Raw genomic sequence first — 15,951 nt, forward strand, 5'->3', positions numbered from 1 at the left:
TTCCCTGAACTTACCGACTTTTTTCATTTATGCAAAAATTTTCCTTTTCAGTCTTTTTTGAAAACTAATTTAAAAAGAAAGAAATATTTTACATTTATTATTGAATTTGTTTGTTTTAAGCCGCTATTCAGAACCTATCGATTGCCTGTCGGCTTTTCCAAAGTACTGATTTGGAATAGTGGCTTTTTCAAAACAAGGATGGAATTTATATAGAGAATTGAACGGAACGATATGCCAAAAAAATGAAAAAAACAGGCATACAAATAAAAATGGAATTTTCTCTTTTACCTTTGAGCTGGCATAATAACGCTCTCTTATTCTATTACTGATTTTTCCTTCTTTATGTAGTTTTTTTTCAGCCACTTTTACAAGCTGGCGGGCATGGCACATGTATAGCTCAATGCAGATCTGCAAAAATTGTTACAAGAAAAACCATTCCAATGCAGGTAATTACTTTATTGTTGTTCCTTTTGCCATGGATTTCCCTTTACTCAAACAGTTCATGGATTCCCTGAATCCCTCTGCAAAAAGTTGGTTTCTCCGCAATATCCTCGAAAATAATTGTTAACGAAAATTAACGGTTTGTAATTTATGCTAACGTTCCTGTATATATGAATGTTCATTTTCGGGAATATCTTTGAGAGTCCAATTTTTCTCAGGGAAAATCCAGACAATCCTTAAGTTTTCCAGGGGAAAAGGGAACACTGTCTTTAGCTATAAGACCAGTGGTATCAGTTAACGAAAATATAATGGATAGGTGGCAAGGTGTAGTTTTCGATTTCTGGACGGGGCAAATTTGCCTTTTTTTCAGTTTTTTTTTGATAAAAATACTAAAGAAAGGCATTTATCAATGAAAAATTTTCAAATAATTTTCAAAATCAAGGAGCGTATTGGGTCTCCTGCATCCCAATTTCCAACGGTGCATAAGACACATTGACCTTTTTTATGGCACAAATGCAATTGTCTAAAGGTGCACAGCTCTAGAGATACTATATGGAGCTTAAATTCAATTCAATTCAAACTTTTTATTTCCTCCAAATACGAAGAATAATAAATAAAAAAAAATAACCGCTAATCAACAGGCCATAAAATTCTTTTAAACTATATAACAACAAGTACGCAAAGGCCTTCAATCAAACTTACCACACAAATTAACACTTCATTCAGTAAATAATAAATTTAGCATTAAAATTAACACTTCACAAATTAACACTTCATTCAATAAAAAAAAATATAAAATTTAATGAAACTTCGTGCGCAGCTTTGTATAAATTATGAGAAAAAAGAGGTAATTTGGATAAAAATTTCTTTTGCTTTTTCTCCAAAACATCAACAGGGTTTTTTATTTTATATGTATTCATTAAAAAAGTATTTGATTTAGATCTAGAAAAGCGGCGATGAAACATAGCAAAATTTAAAAATGTGGTTTTTACATGCGCAATATTACTAATTCTAAAAAACGTGAGAAGCGATGAAAAAACTAATATCTGAGGCAAAGCGACTGTATTATATACCTGAGCCAGTAATTTCCGAGAAAGAAGATGGCGAAGACAAATTACTGCCCCGAAACTAGACGCTATTCTATTTTTAACTGCTTTAGAAATAGAAGCACGGCATAAAGCTAAGGTTGGTCCATAAGGCACACCAAGATATAAAAAAGATTCCAAAGGTTTTAAAATACTATCATAAATACGAACAGAAATTTCTGAATTAACGAGATCATTAGCCTTAGAACCAAGATATTAAAAACTGACATTTTTCAGGGCGAAAACGAAGTCCATGCTCACTAAAAACCTTTGCTAAAAATTCAACATTTGTTGAAGTAACTGTAATGATTGACTGAGGAGGAGTAAGTCATCTGCATAAGCAATCCACAGACAGAACATAGCATTTACCATAGAAAAAAGTCAACTGAATTTGATCAAAAAGCCTCTAAACAGTTCTATTGAAAATCGAAGGAGAAATAATGCTTCCTTGCCTCAGCCCCCTACATAACTTAATATTATAATCACTAAACTGATTCTTACACTCAATACGAATACGAGAGGAGCCATACCACTTTTTTAAAACCAAATCATATGCCGCCACAAAATGTAACGCAAGTGTATAAACTCTATCCCATTGCTTACAAAAGGATATTATTCTTGAAAGGAGGGTATGAGCAACATCCATGCTTAGACCCTTGGGGAACCCAATTTGATTCAGGCCTTGGTTACAAGACTTCAGATACTTTAATAAAACTAACTCAAAAACTTTGCTAATCTGGCACAAAACAGTAATCGGCCTGTAATCAGAACATCGATTCGTATTCCCTCCTTTTTTTGAAAGGGGTGAAATGGTAGCACGAGAAAAGCTAGTTGGAAGAACTCCAGAAGAAAGAATAGTAGTAAAACGAGAAGCGAGGAGAAGGACTGCTTTGGGGGATGCCCATTTTATATGATTTGAATGTATACTATCATAATCAAAAGAATGCTTACTCTTTAGCGCTTTAATTACTACCGTTACATCTTCAACAGAAAGAGATATTTTACTACTTGGGCGGGGCTTTGAAATTTCTTCCGATAATAAAGAGTCAAGCTGTGATTCAACTGCCGCATCACCGGATGAAAAAACATGATTATAATGAGTTATCCAATTATCTAGTTTCAGAAAACTATTAGAATCTGGTGAACAATTATTATTACGACGTCTAGAATTAACCAAACTCCAAAGCTCATTCTTATCACTAGTAATCCTTGAACCAATTTCATCTTCTATAATTTCATTATGCAAACGCAACTCAGCCCGAAAAACGCGTTTAGTTAATTTCATACCATCATAAAATGGTCCAGATCGCGGTTTTCCCGCGCAATTCCAAAGGTAGCAAGCTTGAGATGCATTCTTTTGGCTTTGCTTTAAAATCGGGTTAAGGTTCCAACCTAAAACACGAGATCCACGACGGAAAGGATCAGTCGTAAATGCTTTATTAGCCCCGATTTTTAAACTATGAACAATTTCAATGTAAAATAGATCAATATCAATTTGATCAACATCCTTAGAATAATTTACAATTATTTTATCTGAAAGAGCATCTGATTCTTCATGATATTTGCACATTTTTTCCCGATCTCAGATCATTTTATTTACAATTTGACTAGAGCGATGGATAATTTTAAAAGATGGAATTTGAATATTTAAATGAAAAGAAAGGTAAAAATGGTCACTAATAGGCATATCAAATCCAACATGAACAGGCTGTGGCAATAACGCTGCATTTGAAACAAGCACATGGTCTAGATTAGAGCAAGAACCAAAATTATGGACACACGTAAAATCCGCATCTTTTGAAACTATAGTAAAAACCGAAAACAAAGATAAAAGAGCGGAAGAGTATATTAAAATTTTTAAGCTAGAGTTGTCCTTTCTTAAACAACAATTATGTGGAAAACAGACGTTTTGGGATACGTTTTGGGCTTAAAGTACGCGGACATGTGCCAAACGCATGTAATTTCTAGGAATTTTCTCTGCCAGAAAATGTGTAATCGTTGTTTTTTTTTTCATCTGAATTTCAAGGACCTTTTGAATGTTTGGGCCTTTTTTCTTCAACTCTACCCTCTCAGAAACACTCGATAAACAATATCCATATTACTACCGAAGTTTTTTATTTCGGAAACACGTATTATTTCTCATTTTTATCTTTTTGTCATCATATTGTCGTAGGGAAATGGTGATTCTCTGATATTTTTTACCATCTAATAAAACAAAATATGATATACCTACCCTTGTAATAATATATGCAGAATTGTGTGTTCTAGCCTTTCATAATCAAAGGAATGATTCTTATAAATGAAATGAAAGTATATATAATAGTATTCAATCACAATCCAAGGAGAAGTCAGGGTCAGGAACCTGGAAAAGGTCCCGTTCACCCCAATCTTAGGGGCAATACTAATTGACCTAGAAAAAGTTGATATTCCAAGTTTCTATGCTAACTTCATAGAGTATTGCAACCCCGTCTCTTTTGCATGAAACACAATATACAAGTGCAGTTTTTTGTTGTTGTTTGTTGTTTTTTTTTTTTTTTTTTTGCGGTGTTTGGGTGGTATTTCAGTGGAGTTTGCCGATTTTGTTTTTGGAATAGTTCCTAGTAATATCGTTTTTCCACAGAGCATTGGCATACAAGGCATACAATTTAAACATTTGCCTCTCAATTACTTGGACTATCTGTCTTGTCACCGGATATTTAATCCGGTTCAATTCAAAATCCGTTGATTTTGAATTGAAGTTATCAAGTATTTTGCAGTAGGTTGCATAGGTTGCATCAAGACATGGCTAATTGTAGACAGAGAAAAGCCAAGACAGATTGTCCAAGTAATTGAGAGACAAATGTTTAAATGGCTGGGGCACGGGTAAATGGCGGGAGTATGCATGACTCTCTTATTGGACACCTTAAATTGTACGCCTTTTGAGCTACAGAGGGTATGTTTCACAAGCCGATTATTGCCATTAATTGGTTGTTATTACCTTCAATTTAAAATGGCAGACAGCAATAGATTTAGCCCCTAAAATGCCTATTATACATAAAAGGGGTTAACGTTGCATCTGTTCTCCACTTAGAATAAAACGTATTTCTTATTACTATGTTTTGTCTGTTGTTTTAGGACGAAAAGATAATGAATTACCAATTTATTAATAATTCAGAGAAAACATCATGGATCTTAAAAGGTCGACTTAATGTTTGCTCCTTACTCACAGTTCGTTGCCCCAAACTGTTTGAAACGATAGTTTACTCAAAGATAATTGGGTTCTATAACAGACCCGGAGCCATGACTGGCCATAACACTGAAATAATGAATCAGGGGTGGGGTGTTAAGACATTCCTGGAGGGTCTTTTCGCACAAAATGTCAAAATCTCTTCGATTAATATTATGTTATATGTCACTATGTGATTCATGTTCAAGGGAGTATTCAGGGACGGGGGGGGGGCTCTTGCTTTGAACCCCCCCCCCTCTTCATCCCATATTATTCACTCAGCTTTATCCTGCTGAATATGATTTTGTATGTGCTCTCATTGTTTATTGCTTATTATTGTTTGTCGATTGCATTTGAATTTCTATATATTTATCTATTTATCTACTTTTGCTTTGAATTTTATTTTAGATCCGTGATTCCCAAGGGGGGGGCGGCAGACGTCACCGACGGGGCATTTTAGTGGGTTATGGAACGTGCACCCTACGGCTGACTACACTTTAGGGTCGTAATTTTGAAAAAAAAATTCTTGCGAGTGACGTCAAATTCAAATACATTTAAAGAGCAAAAAAAATACGTCATAGTATTGCAATGATGTCATAAGTTGTATAAACAGGGATGTATTCAGAAAATATTTTTCATTAGTTTAAAATATGTTTAGAGGACGACTCGAAAACAAATACCGAGTTAATGGCCTTTTATGCGTTCATCAGCTGATTACACGTAAAGTTTTCAATAACAACATTTAAATATCACGAGGGGCTTCGGGATTTTATAAATGCAAAGGTGGGGCTTGGCCCAAAATCGGATGGGAGCCATTGTTTTATGTAGAAAAATGGGTCAGAAACATACGAAACTAGGGAAAATTCCATATGTTTATGCAGGTTAAGATGATTCTCTAAGGAAAAGTCTTAAGTACCGCAACTGTGACTTGATGAAAGGATACGTAAGAAACTAGTGAATCGAATGATCCAAGTATTTTGTCCTTTCAGTGCAAGTTACAGCTTTAGGCTGGCTCAAAAAAAAAAAAAAATCATATTTTTTAGATGGAACACAATCCTAAGTAAAACCTTTGTTTTTGTTAGAGTCATATCAATACGATTCAATATGATACATCAGTGAGTCATATTGATAATAATTTTAGCATTTGAAGATATTTGAATATTTGCTGTCAATTTAGGGAACAACTGTAAATTTTCTCTGGAAGATTTGAATAAAATGTAATTAATACTACTCCTTCTATTAATAACTCCATGAAACACTAAGCCGCCTGAGGCCAACACAGCTACCCACTCTCCTCCTCCATCTTGATATATCCAACGCCTCCCTCTTTACACCCTCCCAGGAAGTCCCAATTTATCTTAAAGCTTTCCTTACGGCCTGCTGTGTAAATACTGTGTCACAGACGTCACCGCGTATTTAGTGACATCGAACGCTTGTTTTTACTGACGTATATTAGCCCTTTTCGACTTTGACTTAGTTGGTTGAACACTTCGCCATTACTAAGCACATTTTTTTGGCATAAGTTCTGAAATGACAATGACATTTCATATTGCAACTAAAGATGTTTATATGATAAAGTTTTGCTTCTAATGAATTTTTTTTTGTCTCTGAATATGTGTTTCTTGTTCAGCAATAAGCATTTTCTTGAAACATAATAAGAAAACAGATTTATGTAAAATTTTAGGTTGACGGTGAAGCATGTCGTTTAAATCCATCCATCATCACGTTAGAAGTTTTAAATAAAGCTCCATTACTTGCAAAGAGGAGAGGAAATCGACCAAGAAATCCGTAAGTAGAAACTTCTTTCTCACTGCCTAAGGAAAAACGTGTGTATCGGTGCATTTTGTTACGTTTTTATACTTTTTACGTTTTATATTTATGTTCGTTATTTTATTTAACGTATTTGGTGCTGCTGTCGGGGGCTTCATGTATGAGAGGGGGCTGGGGCGTCCCTTATTTTCTTATTATTTTGTTGTATAAAACAATTGAGTTGGTGAATTTGCGCAGTTATATTTGCTCATTACTTAAATTCAATAAATGAGAAGAATAAAATTAGGAAAATAATAAGATGAAAATAAAAGAAGATGAAAATCACGGAAATATGGATCTGTCAAAACCTCGCTCTCAGTCGGTAAATTCACCGGTTTTAGTCTACTAACTCGATTTCCAAATTAAGTTTAAAGATGAACAAAACTAATAGCATGTCAAGATTAATGAAAATAGATAATAAAACTGAAAGAGTATCTACTGCTATATTGACAATGTTAAGAAATTACAGTGGTTCAGCCAGCTGAAAATATCCTGTGATTTCTTGAAAACTTTAGCTTTCGGTAGCAACTGGTTGAGAAACAGGCAAGTGTAATATCAGGGGTCAGTTTGATTATTGATTCTAACTGCAGAAGAACAAATTAATCACAAAAGATAAATATGTTAAGTTTGTGAACTAATTGTTTAAAATAGTGTTTGGTATGTACGATTATAGCCAATAGGGTTAAAAAAAACTTGTGCTGAAATGGGTTCTAGCAACCGAGCACGTGACGAAGATAAGACACACACTTAAATTGTTTACTACAGGTCGACACATAGGTAGGATATTTATAGAGTCTGCACGATTCTACTCTGGAAAGTGAAGTGACCTCGAACATTTTAAATGCTTTACACACTATGTCTATTTTTCGTGTTTTTCCGAATTTCACCGCTATCCGAAAAGACTCCTCCCCCTAAATAAATTCATGCTCATGATTTCTTTAGCTCTTTTTAGCACTTAGATATCACCATTTGACAAAAGCGATATCAAACAAGAAATGGTACGGTAAGAAATGTGGTTTGGATATGGATTATACGAGTGTCTAGGAAGGGAACAAGAGCCTTCTCACTACCTTGAAAGCAAAAAAATACTCTCTTGTCTTTAATGCTTGCTGCTTCCTTCTGGACCAAAGCGAAAAATGGAAGAAGAGGCGTGGGTAAAAAGCGGATTTTGTGACTGAAACAAGATGATGAGCTGATTGCTGAGAAGCTTGACAACTTGAACTAGCATTCTAAAAGGAGATTCTTCATTCTGGAGCTGACTTATTGGATCGAACTCTGTGGTGTCTTCAGGATGCTAATAATCATCACTGAATCAGTGATCAGTGAACAGTCTGGATGAGAAAATCTGCAATAACTCCTCTTTTCTGGATGTATTATACTGAAGTGTATCGGACCACACGGATCATAGCTACGAAATTCTTTACAGAGTAACAAAGCTATTCCGGGGAAGACGTTTCATCCTGTAAAAATTATGTCAGATATAGCGTAAAGGAATAGGAATTCGTTTCGGCACGGACTGGGCTTTTAAGCGACATAGTTGATATGCATCGCGCTATTTTTTAGTTCGTTTAAAAAAAAGCTTTCAATTAACCCTCGCTGTTTAGTGATATAAATATTTAATAATATAATATATAATTTAGTGATATAATATATATATATATATAATATAATATTTAGTGATATAGTGATATAATATTATATTAAAATATATTAGCCATGTCTTGATGCAACCTATGCAACCTACTGCAAAATACTTGATAACTTCAATTCAAAATCAACGGACTCGGTCCGTTGATTTTGAATAGTAGTATGTAGTAGAAATTTGGTAGTATTATGAGAATGGGTCTCTAAGAAGATTTTTTTCCTTCAATTTATGATTGCTTATGGTATATAGGTATATAAAGATTTATAGAGGTCACGTTATCAATTGCGCGAAAATTCGTAATTCGCTATATATCATAGACCAGCTCTGTGTACGAGCCTGATTTGACCATACAAGAAACAATTCCGGCAAGTGGGACATATTAAAAGAAATATTAAAAGGGGATATTATTTGGAATATATAAAATACAGGGTTAAATTACAAAATAGTGACATTTGGATGGGGGAGGGTGGTTCTGAAGCCCGTTTATAGAATTATTCATGTAAATTCTTAGTGTAAACTGAACGACATGTAAACTGAACGCCATAGCTGATGCTGGGTTTTTTGAAGCCAGTAAGATGTTTTACTGCTCTTCAGCAAACTAGGAAGAACTGATTGCAATAGGCGACAAGGGTCTTCTGCACTTGTACAGAGCTATATCCAACAAATCCTCCCTGCCTGAACTCTGACACTGTCTTTTCATATCAACAGTAGCCAGTGTGGCTAGTTTTGTTCACCCCAAACGCTTGCCGGCCACAGCTGCTTAAGAAAAGTGCCACTACTTGTTTGCTTATTTTGTTATCAGAGGGAAATGTGAATTGAAACGGGTGCTTCAGCCTTTGACGATTATTGTGGTACATGGAGTGCAGCAAGCTTCTGTGTTGCGTTCTACCAATATAACACTATGAGAGAATGTGAACTGGAAAAACTGCCACAGCGTCGAAAATTGGCGTGTTGTGTGAAATGCATTAAGATTTTGTGTAGTTCCAACAAAGCAAACGTTATAAGAGAAAAATGTCGATTGAAGAGACCGCTACAGTATTCGACAATTTGTGTGTTGCATGGAGTAAAGTAAGCTTCTCTGCTGCGATCTAACAAAGCATATATTGTAAAAGTGAAATGCGACTTGGAAAGACTGCTACAGCGTTCGACCATTGTTGCATTGCGCAATAAACTTAGGTTGTATAAGCGTAATGTTGCGCAAGCAGCGCAGTAAACTAAAAAAATGTTTTGAAGATTGTATTACTTCCCTCTGATAGTTTTTTTGTTGTTGATAGAATAATGGTGTTAGCTCTGATGGAGCGGCAACACTGATTATCTCTGTTAGATAATTTTAGGCTAATAAAGACATATGGTAGTTCATTTCTAGAAACATTAGAAATCGATCTTTTTTTGATGAAAATAAACTTTCTTATCATTATTTTCTGCAAGTCCTAAAATTCTATTTAAAAAATATCTTTTTTAATTAATGATGATAGTGAGGAAATGCGGAGAATAAAAGAAGAAAGTGGGAAAGACATGAAATACATTATACACAACACTTATGCACACGAAAATCTCTAACAATCCAACTAAAACAAAAGGATAATCACAATAATTCTGCCAGTTATGCTGATCTTATTTAGGGTTATTTAATATTCCCCTATGTTCAGGAACTGAAGATATGTCGATATTGAATAATTTGTAGGCTACCCCTAAATTCGGTAGGTATAAATTTGGCTGGTAGGTAGGTATGATACCTTAGATTTTGTATAACGTTTATATATACCGTTATGGTTTATGCCTAACATTCTGCTCAACGTTGCTAGCATTTGGAAAATAATTTTGTGTAGTCAACCTCAGCGCCTTTTAGCCGCTTTTTGCACCAAACGCAGCTGATTTAGACGTCGGAAGCAATGGTTTTCGCCATATGTGGAATTCAACGCTTCTGTGGGAAAATAATCAATTCCTTTTATATTATTCGTGGGGAGGCAAGCGTCGTTTCGATTTTGCGCATTTCAAAATACTATTAAGCAAAAGCGACTGAGAAATTTGTGTTTTGCTTGATTTTCTTAGCAAGTTGAGTTCTACCGAAAGCTCAATTGAAAAAAAAACTTGTGTAGAGCTTAAAATAAATGGAAGGACTTTTGTCAAATTAATTTTTTTTTTTTGAATAATGAATATACTAGTATTTAGATTTATTATGGCGTTCTGACATTTCTTTATTCAGCTGTATGTTTAAGAAATTTATGATTTACTTCAAACCTGCATATGGTTAACACGCAGAATCACGCAGAAAATCTGTTTGTTGATTTCTTCAAAAGGAAGAACAATTGACGCACTACTAGGGAAAAGACAAAGTAGAAATACAGAAAAGACAAAAAGAGAAAAGACAAAAAAAGAAAAGACAAAGCTGACGAGTGAAATAACAGAACCTCAGTTTTTATCGGCCTGGTCCCATGAAATTTGTCATAAAAAAAATATATATTTTGAAAATATATCACCAGAATCTCTGAGGAAATTACAAGTAGAAAAAGGCAAAGGTGGGACGCAAAGTAAATACATTTGTTTGGGACAAAATACATTTATTGAAAATTAAACCTTCGGTTTAGTCTCCTAATTTTTTCACGTTACGAGTTTGGATGTTTACAATATTAGGGTTGTCTGTCAAGGAATTGAGTGGAAACTGACTGATTTTCTATGGAAGAAAAGTGGAAATGTCTCAGTATTATCTATAAGAGGGAATACTAATTTTCCAATTTTCCTTATAGAGAGAATAAATTTGCGTCAAAATTTAAGGCAACCATAAATATCGTTGAGGATTTTTCTGCATTGGGATAGTTAGATAAGAATAAAGAGTATTTAAAGCCGAAATAGGGGTGTTTACAAAAGAAACATACATTTTTTTAATGAAATCATTATACTCAATAAAATATCAGACAAAATAAAAGACATATGTACTTCTGAAGCAAAAACGTCTCTTTATTTTTAAAGCTCATTTAAAATTAGGTTTACTTAAAATAAAATCTTAAGGAAACTAAACAGCTAGATCACACCTTAAAACGAGCAGAAATGAAGTCATTTAACGATGTCATCTTAAAATGAACAGAAATGACTATGAATGAGTTAAAAAAAAATCCAGAACGAATAGAAACAATCAAAACAGTTAAAATAAACAACCAAATGAAAGAGAAAGGTAAACGGGTACCTCTATGGATGAATACGGAAACGAACATAAGTTAAAACGAATAATCGTAGAGCGATCAGAAATCGACATAAATAAAAGTTTGGCTACCTAAAGCAATTTGTATCTCAAGCTGTGTTTTTTGTCATAACTTCAAAATCGATGCAACAAAAAAAATAATATTACAAAGCTAATAAAGGCTTACAGCTGAAAGCCAACGCAGAAAACAGTGGGACTAACCCCCTTCCCTCTCTTAGATCTTCCAAATGGTTGTAGTACCACTTGTATTTTGCTGTGAACGATGTATATTTTTAATAGTGTGGTTTTTATTTAAAAAATTTGACAAAAGATAAAAGATATAATAAACAAGAATGCAGGAAAGAACTTATGACAATTGATTGATGGTTTAAAAACTAATGATGTTGATTCTTGGGATTATCAGCATTTTTTTTATTTTTCAAAGTTAGAACAATAAGAGAGAAACTGTGTAAAATATATTGTGTTTTCAGGAAAGTGTAAATGACATTGTGGCCTTTAAAAGATATAGGGAGTGGCAGTCCTACTCTTAATTCTTGTAATTTCTGTTCGTTTTAAGTTGCCTTGATTATTCATTTCAACTTCTGTTCTTTTTTGGATCTATCTATTGATCCGTAGCAGTATCTTTTATCTCTACATTTAGACCGATTATTAGTTTTAACATCTTCTCGTTTTGGTTTTACTTAATCATTTGTAGCCATTTTGTTCGTTTTGTGTTTGAATTATTAAATTAAAAAAACTTTGTCCAAACAAAAGTAAAGAGTGACATTGAAACCGACAGCACCACAAACAGAATTGTATCACGTATCAAATCAAATCAAATCATTTTATTCTAAAATCACTTTCATAGCAATTGCCAAATTACGGTTTGCGTCATAAATACATATCATAGGTCAATGTGTCATAAAGATACATCATATTAATACATAAAAATACACAAATAAACATAAATAAAGATGCTACTTTTTGAGGGGGGCTACCCCCTTCTCACCCTCCTCCCACTCCCTAAGCTACAGTTTTATAGTGGTTTTCTGAAAGTATTTATGAGTGCAATGCATGTGCAACTGCTTGCCTTTTGAAATATTCAAGCTGAGGATTGTATTGTTTTAAGCAAATGCACACCAATAAGCTCTTCCAATATATTGAAAATACTCTCTATTTCTTTCCAATCATCCTTGTTCTAGAGCAGTCATTCTTAAAGCATTGGGTACAATAAGTCGAACTTTAGCGTAAAGAACAGGGATTTGAGGAGGGAGGCTACCCCCCTTATATATGGAATAAGTTCTGTTCATTTTAATTTTCAATATTTCTCTTTCATTTCAAAAACTTACTAAAAAAATTATTTCTGTTCGTTTTTTAAACCATACCCAACGTTATCCTAAATGTGACCAGAGGTAAAGTCCCTTCAAATCTGACTCTAAGTCAAAGTTTAACTTTTGCAGGACAGTGCTTCTCCTTCTCCTTCCCGTAAAATGTCTGGTCCCTTTACCACAGGCAATGATTCCTGTAAGTATCAAGCTAATATGAAAAGAAAAAATTCAAAACATTTGTGGGTCTAATATTCTGACTAAAAAAATATTTTGGCCCTTTTTTGGCCGCATTTTCAGAATAATACAATTTTCACTTCATTTTGTTTTGTGTATTAGAATTCTCATGGAGCCAATGACTCAAGGATATAAGTTTAAAGCCGATCGGAAAATTTTTTCCCTTTAGGGACTTTGTTTTTGGGGACCCTAGCCGCCAAACTAATTTTTTTTGTACAGCAGGTCCCCTTTCCCTAGGATCTTCCCACTCAGAACAAAATATTTTTTTTCCTCTTGGCTCACAGAACGGTCCTTAATATTTGGAGCCAATTGGACACCCAAAATTGACCTCCCCCCTTTTCCACTATAAAATACAGCAATAAATAGTCGAGAATTCATGCAATTTTTAGCCCTTGCTCTAGGGGCCTGGGGGGAGCGGTCTTGTAATCCCTGGAGCCATATTTACCGGACACTGCAACAATTATAGAAGGAATTGCTGTCTAAAACTACTGATTCGGTCTCATGGGGGGGGGGGGGGCTACGGAGGGTTAAATGGCAAAAATGGCACTTGAGGAGGGTTGGTTACCCTTTAATCACTTTTTTACTTTAAAAAGGGTACTAGAACTCTCAATTTCTAATTGAATGAGCCCCCATCCGAAGTTTCGGTGGCCATACCTTCCTACAAAGGGGCTGGGAAAAAAAAATGCACTACACAGAGCTTTTCAGTAAATATGTTCTGAGAAACACTCTTCCCTCACATAAAATTATTAGACTCTAAAAGTACTGGGCCACTATTGGCCTCACAACTGCGCCCAGTAGGCCACTGGCTGGTAAATTGAACTTTACTACGAAAATTTTCCTAAAATACTCCCTTCCTTTCACTACACAATCTTAGAGTTTCGGAGTTCTTGACCCCTCAGCTCATTTCTAGGTCATTTGATCCTCAAGCATTCACTTAATGTTATTATTTTAAACTGTATGGGAACCGATGGGCTCAAACAGGGTCGTATCCAGATTTTTTTGGGGGCGGGGATCGAGGGAGTCGTTTCCAAAACAAACTTTAAAAAACGCATCAAAAGTTTGTTTGTATTGATTTTTGTTACGAGTCGGGCAAACATTTTGGGGTGATTTTAAACTCCCTAGCCCCCTGGATATGGCCTTGGGTTCAAAACAGTCATTTTGTAGGCTTGAGAACCCTGTGTTGTTCGATGCTTCATTTATTTGCAGGTCGGGGTCTGTTTTTACCTGTTCTTACCTGTGTCTATTTCTACAACTCCTCATATGCCGCGTTTGATAGCCTAATACTTGGTAACTGAGCAAACCAGTTGCCGAAATTTGACCAATTTGACTGGCTTGTAACTTTGAGTTACCATGCTGGAATAAAGCTTTCAAAAACTGAATATTAGTCATTCTAAAGCCGCAAAACCTTCGAAAATAGCCTAGTTGATCAATTTCTAATTTAGCATCTCATATCCCCAAATCTCTGCCCTGTAACGGAGAATTGGTATAATTTTCGTCAGAAAAACCCTGCAGATCATGGTAATGCTCTCCATTATAACAAATTATTTCACAATCTCCTAAGATGCAAATATTGGATTTTCATTTTTAGTAATGTAATGAAACATCCCTTTTGACTGCTCTATCATCCCCTCTTCCCTCCATTATATCCATATCTTTGATCGCTTATTTACCTGACGTCTAAGAAGGTACTCAATAATGATCAGCTATGCCTTTCTAAGCTCTGGCAAGCCGCGTAAACAAGGAAATAAAACGTTTTCCAAACTTCCTTCTGCTTTTATCTCGTACATGAAAAAGCGGTCTTAAATATGCGGTAGCACGCACATAGAGACTATTTAAAGTTTGCTAAAGTACCGAAATAAAAAAATTGGTTTTCATGTTCAGTTATAGTTTATTAGTAGCTTTTGATGATTTGAGAGTAGTGGGGGATTAGGGATTTTGGAAATGGAGAGGGGGCTGCCTAATTATTATCTAGTAGTATTATTTTTTCCATTTTATTTTTACTGGATATTAGAATCCAGTGCAAATGCTGTGTTGTTTACTAGGCTCTAATTTCCTCAAGGGGCTACCTATAATTTCCACTCGTCAAGGTCAACCTGCTGCGCTGTTAGAAGTCACGGTTTTGGATAGGAAACTCGTGAATGGTCCACCCCGATGTCACTATGATGCCGCACAAGCAGGATTTCCCTGTCGAGAAACCCATGCCGAGGTTTCAATAGGCCTTTGAACCCAAACTAATACATCACCCCTTAGATCTGTGGCTGTTTTTAAGCAGCCTAAGCCCAGTCCGTTCTCACATTTAAAATTGTGCAACAAGTAAATATACATCCAGAAATAGTAATAAAAAACCAAGGAGGTTTGGAAAAATCAAGGAGGAATTATAGACAATCATATTGAATATGAATACACTTCTTATATCTAATATTTGTGAGGTTATAATCCAAAGAAGGAACACTTCACAAAAAAATAAGGGAAAAGTGGAAAGACTAATAGAATTTTAGTTTTCTCTTTCCTTCTTTAGTAGCCTAATACACTTGTTTTTGAATTATCTCTCTGTTTTTGAAGATTTCGATTTTTTAAAGGTAAAATATATTAAGGTTGTGTTATTTTTAACAATGAAAATAATAATTTAAATTTTTGAGATGAAGAATGTCAAAGCTAACCAAAGGCGGATCTAGAGCAAAATCTTGGGGTAGGCCAATGTGACAAGGGGGTCAATAATTGACCAAAGTTGACACGTTTTGACAATGATTAACAAAGGTAAAACGAGAAAAAAACAGATGAGGGTGCCAGAAAAATCTTGGGGGGATCCCCCCTGGATCCACCCCTGAAGTTCAATTTTAAAGCATTTTCGATTTTTAACTTTACACCAATAGGATAAGTGAAACAGAAAGATAAGTGAATATAAGCGTGTTTCCTGAACCTGGCTGATGTCCTACAGACGATAAAAAACATATTTTAGGTTTTTTGATATTGAAACTACTTATGAGAATCTTTTCATTAGCTATTAATTGGCATAGCTGTTTGAA

General features: G+C 34.8%; 1 protein-coding gene across 1 annotated transcript in view; it reads left to right on the forward strand.

Annotated features, from left to right (window-relative positions):
• LOC148953327 (eye-specific diacylglycerol kinase-like) overlaps nucleotides 1-15,951 on the forward strand; it is a 152,505-nt gene that overhangs the window by 45,075 nt on the left and 91,479 nt on the right. The window contains exons 5-6 of the mRNA XM_089087926.1: nucleotides 360-446; nucleotides 6,416-6,519. Coding sequence (XP_088944052.1) covers nucleotides 360-446; nucleotides 6,416-6,519 — 191 coding nt within the window. The remainder of the gene's footprint in view (nucleotides 1-359; nucleotides 447-6,415; nucleotides 6,520-15,951) is intronic.

The sequence above is a fragment of the Artemia sp. Qi Xiang Cuo genome, chromosome 4, assembly GCF_049724085.1.
Source record: "Artemia sp. Qi Xiang Cuo chromosome 4, ASM4972408v1, whole genome shotgun sequence".
In the NCBI taxonomy this organism is placed as follows: domain Eukaryota; kingdom Metazoa; phylum Arthropoda; class Branchiopoda; order Anostraca; family Artemiidae; genus Artemia; species Artemia sp. Qi Xiang Cuo.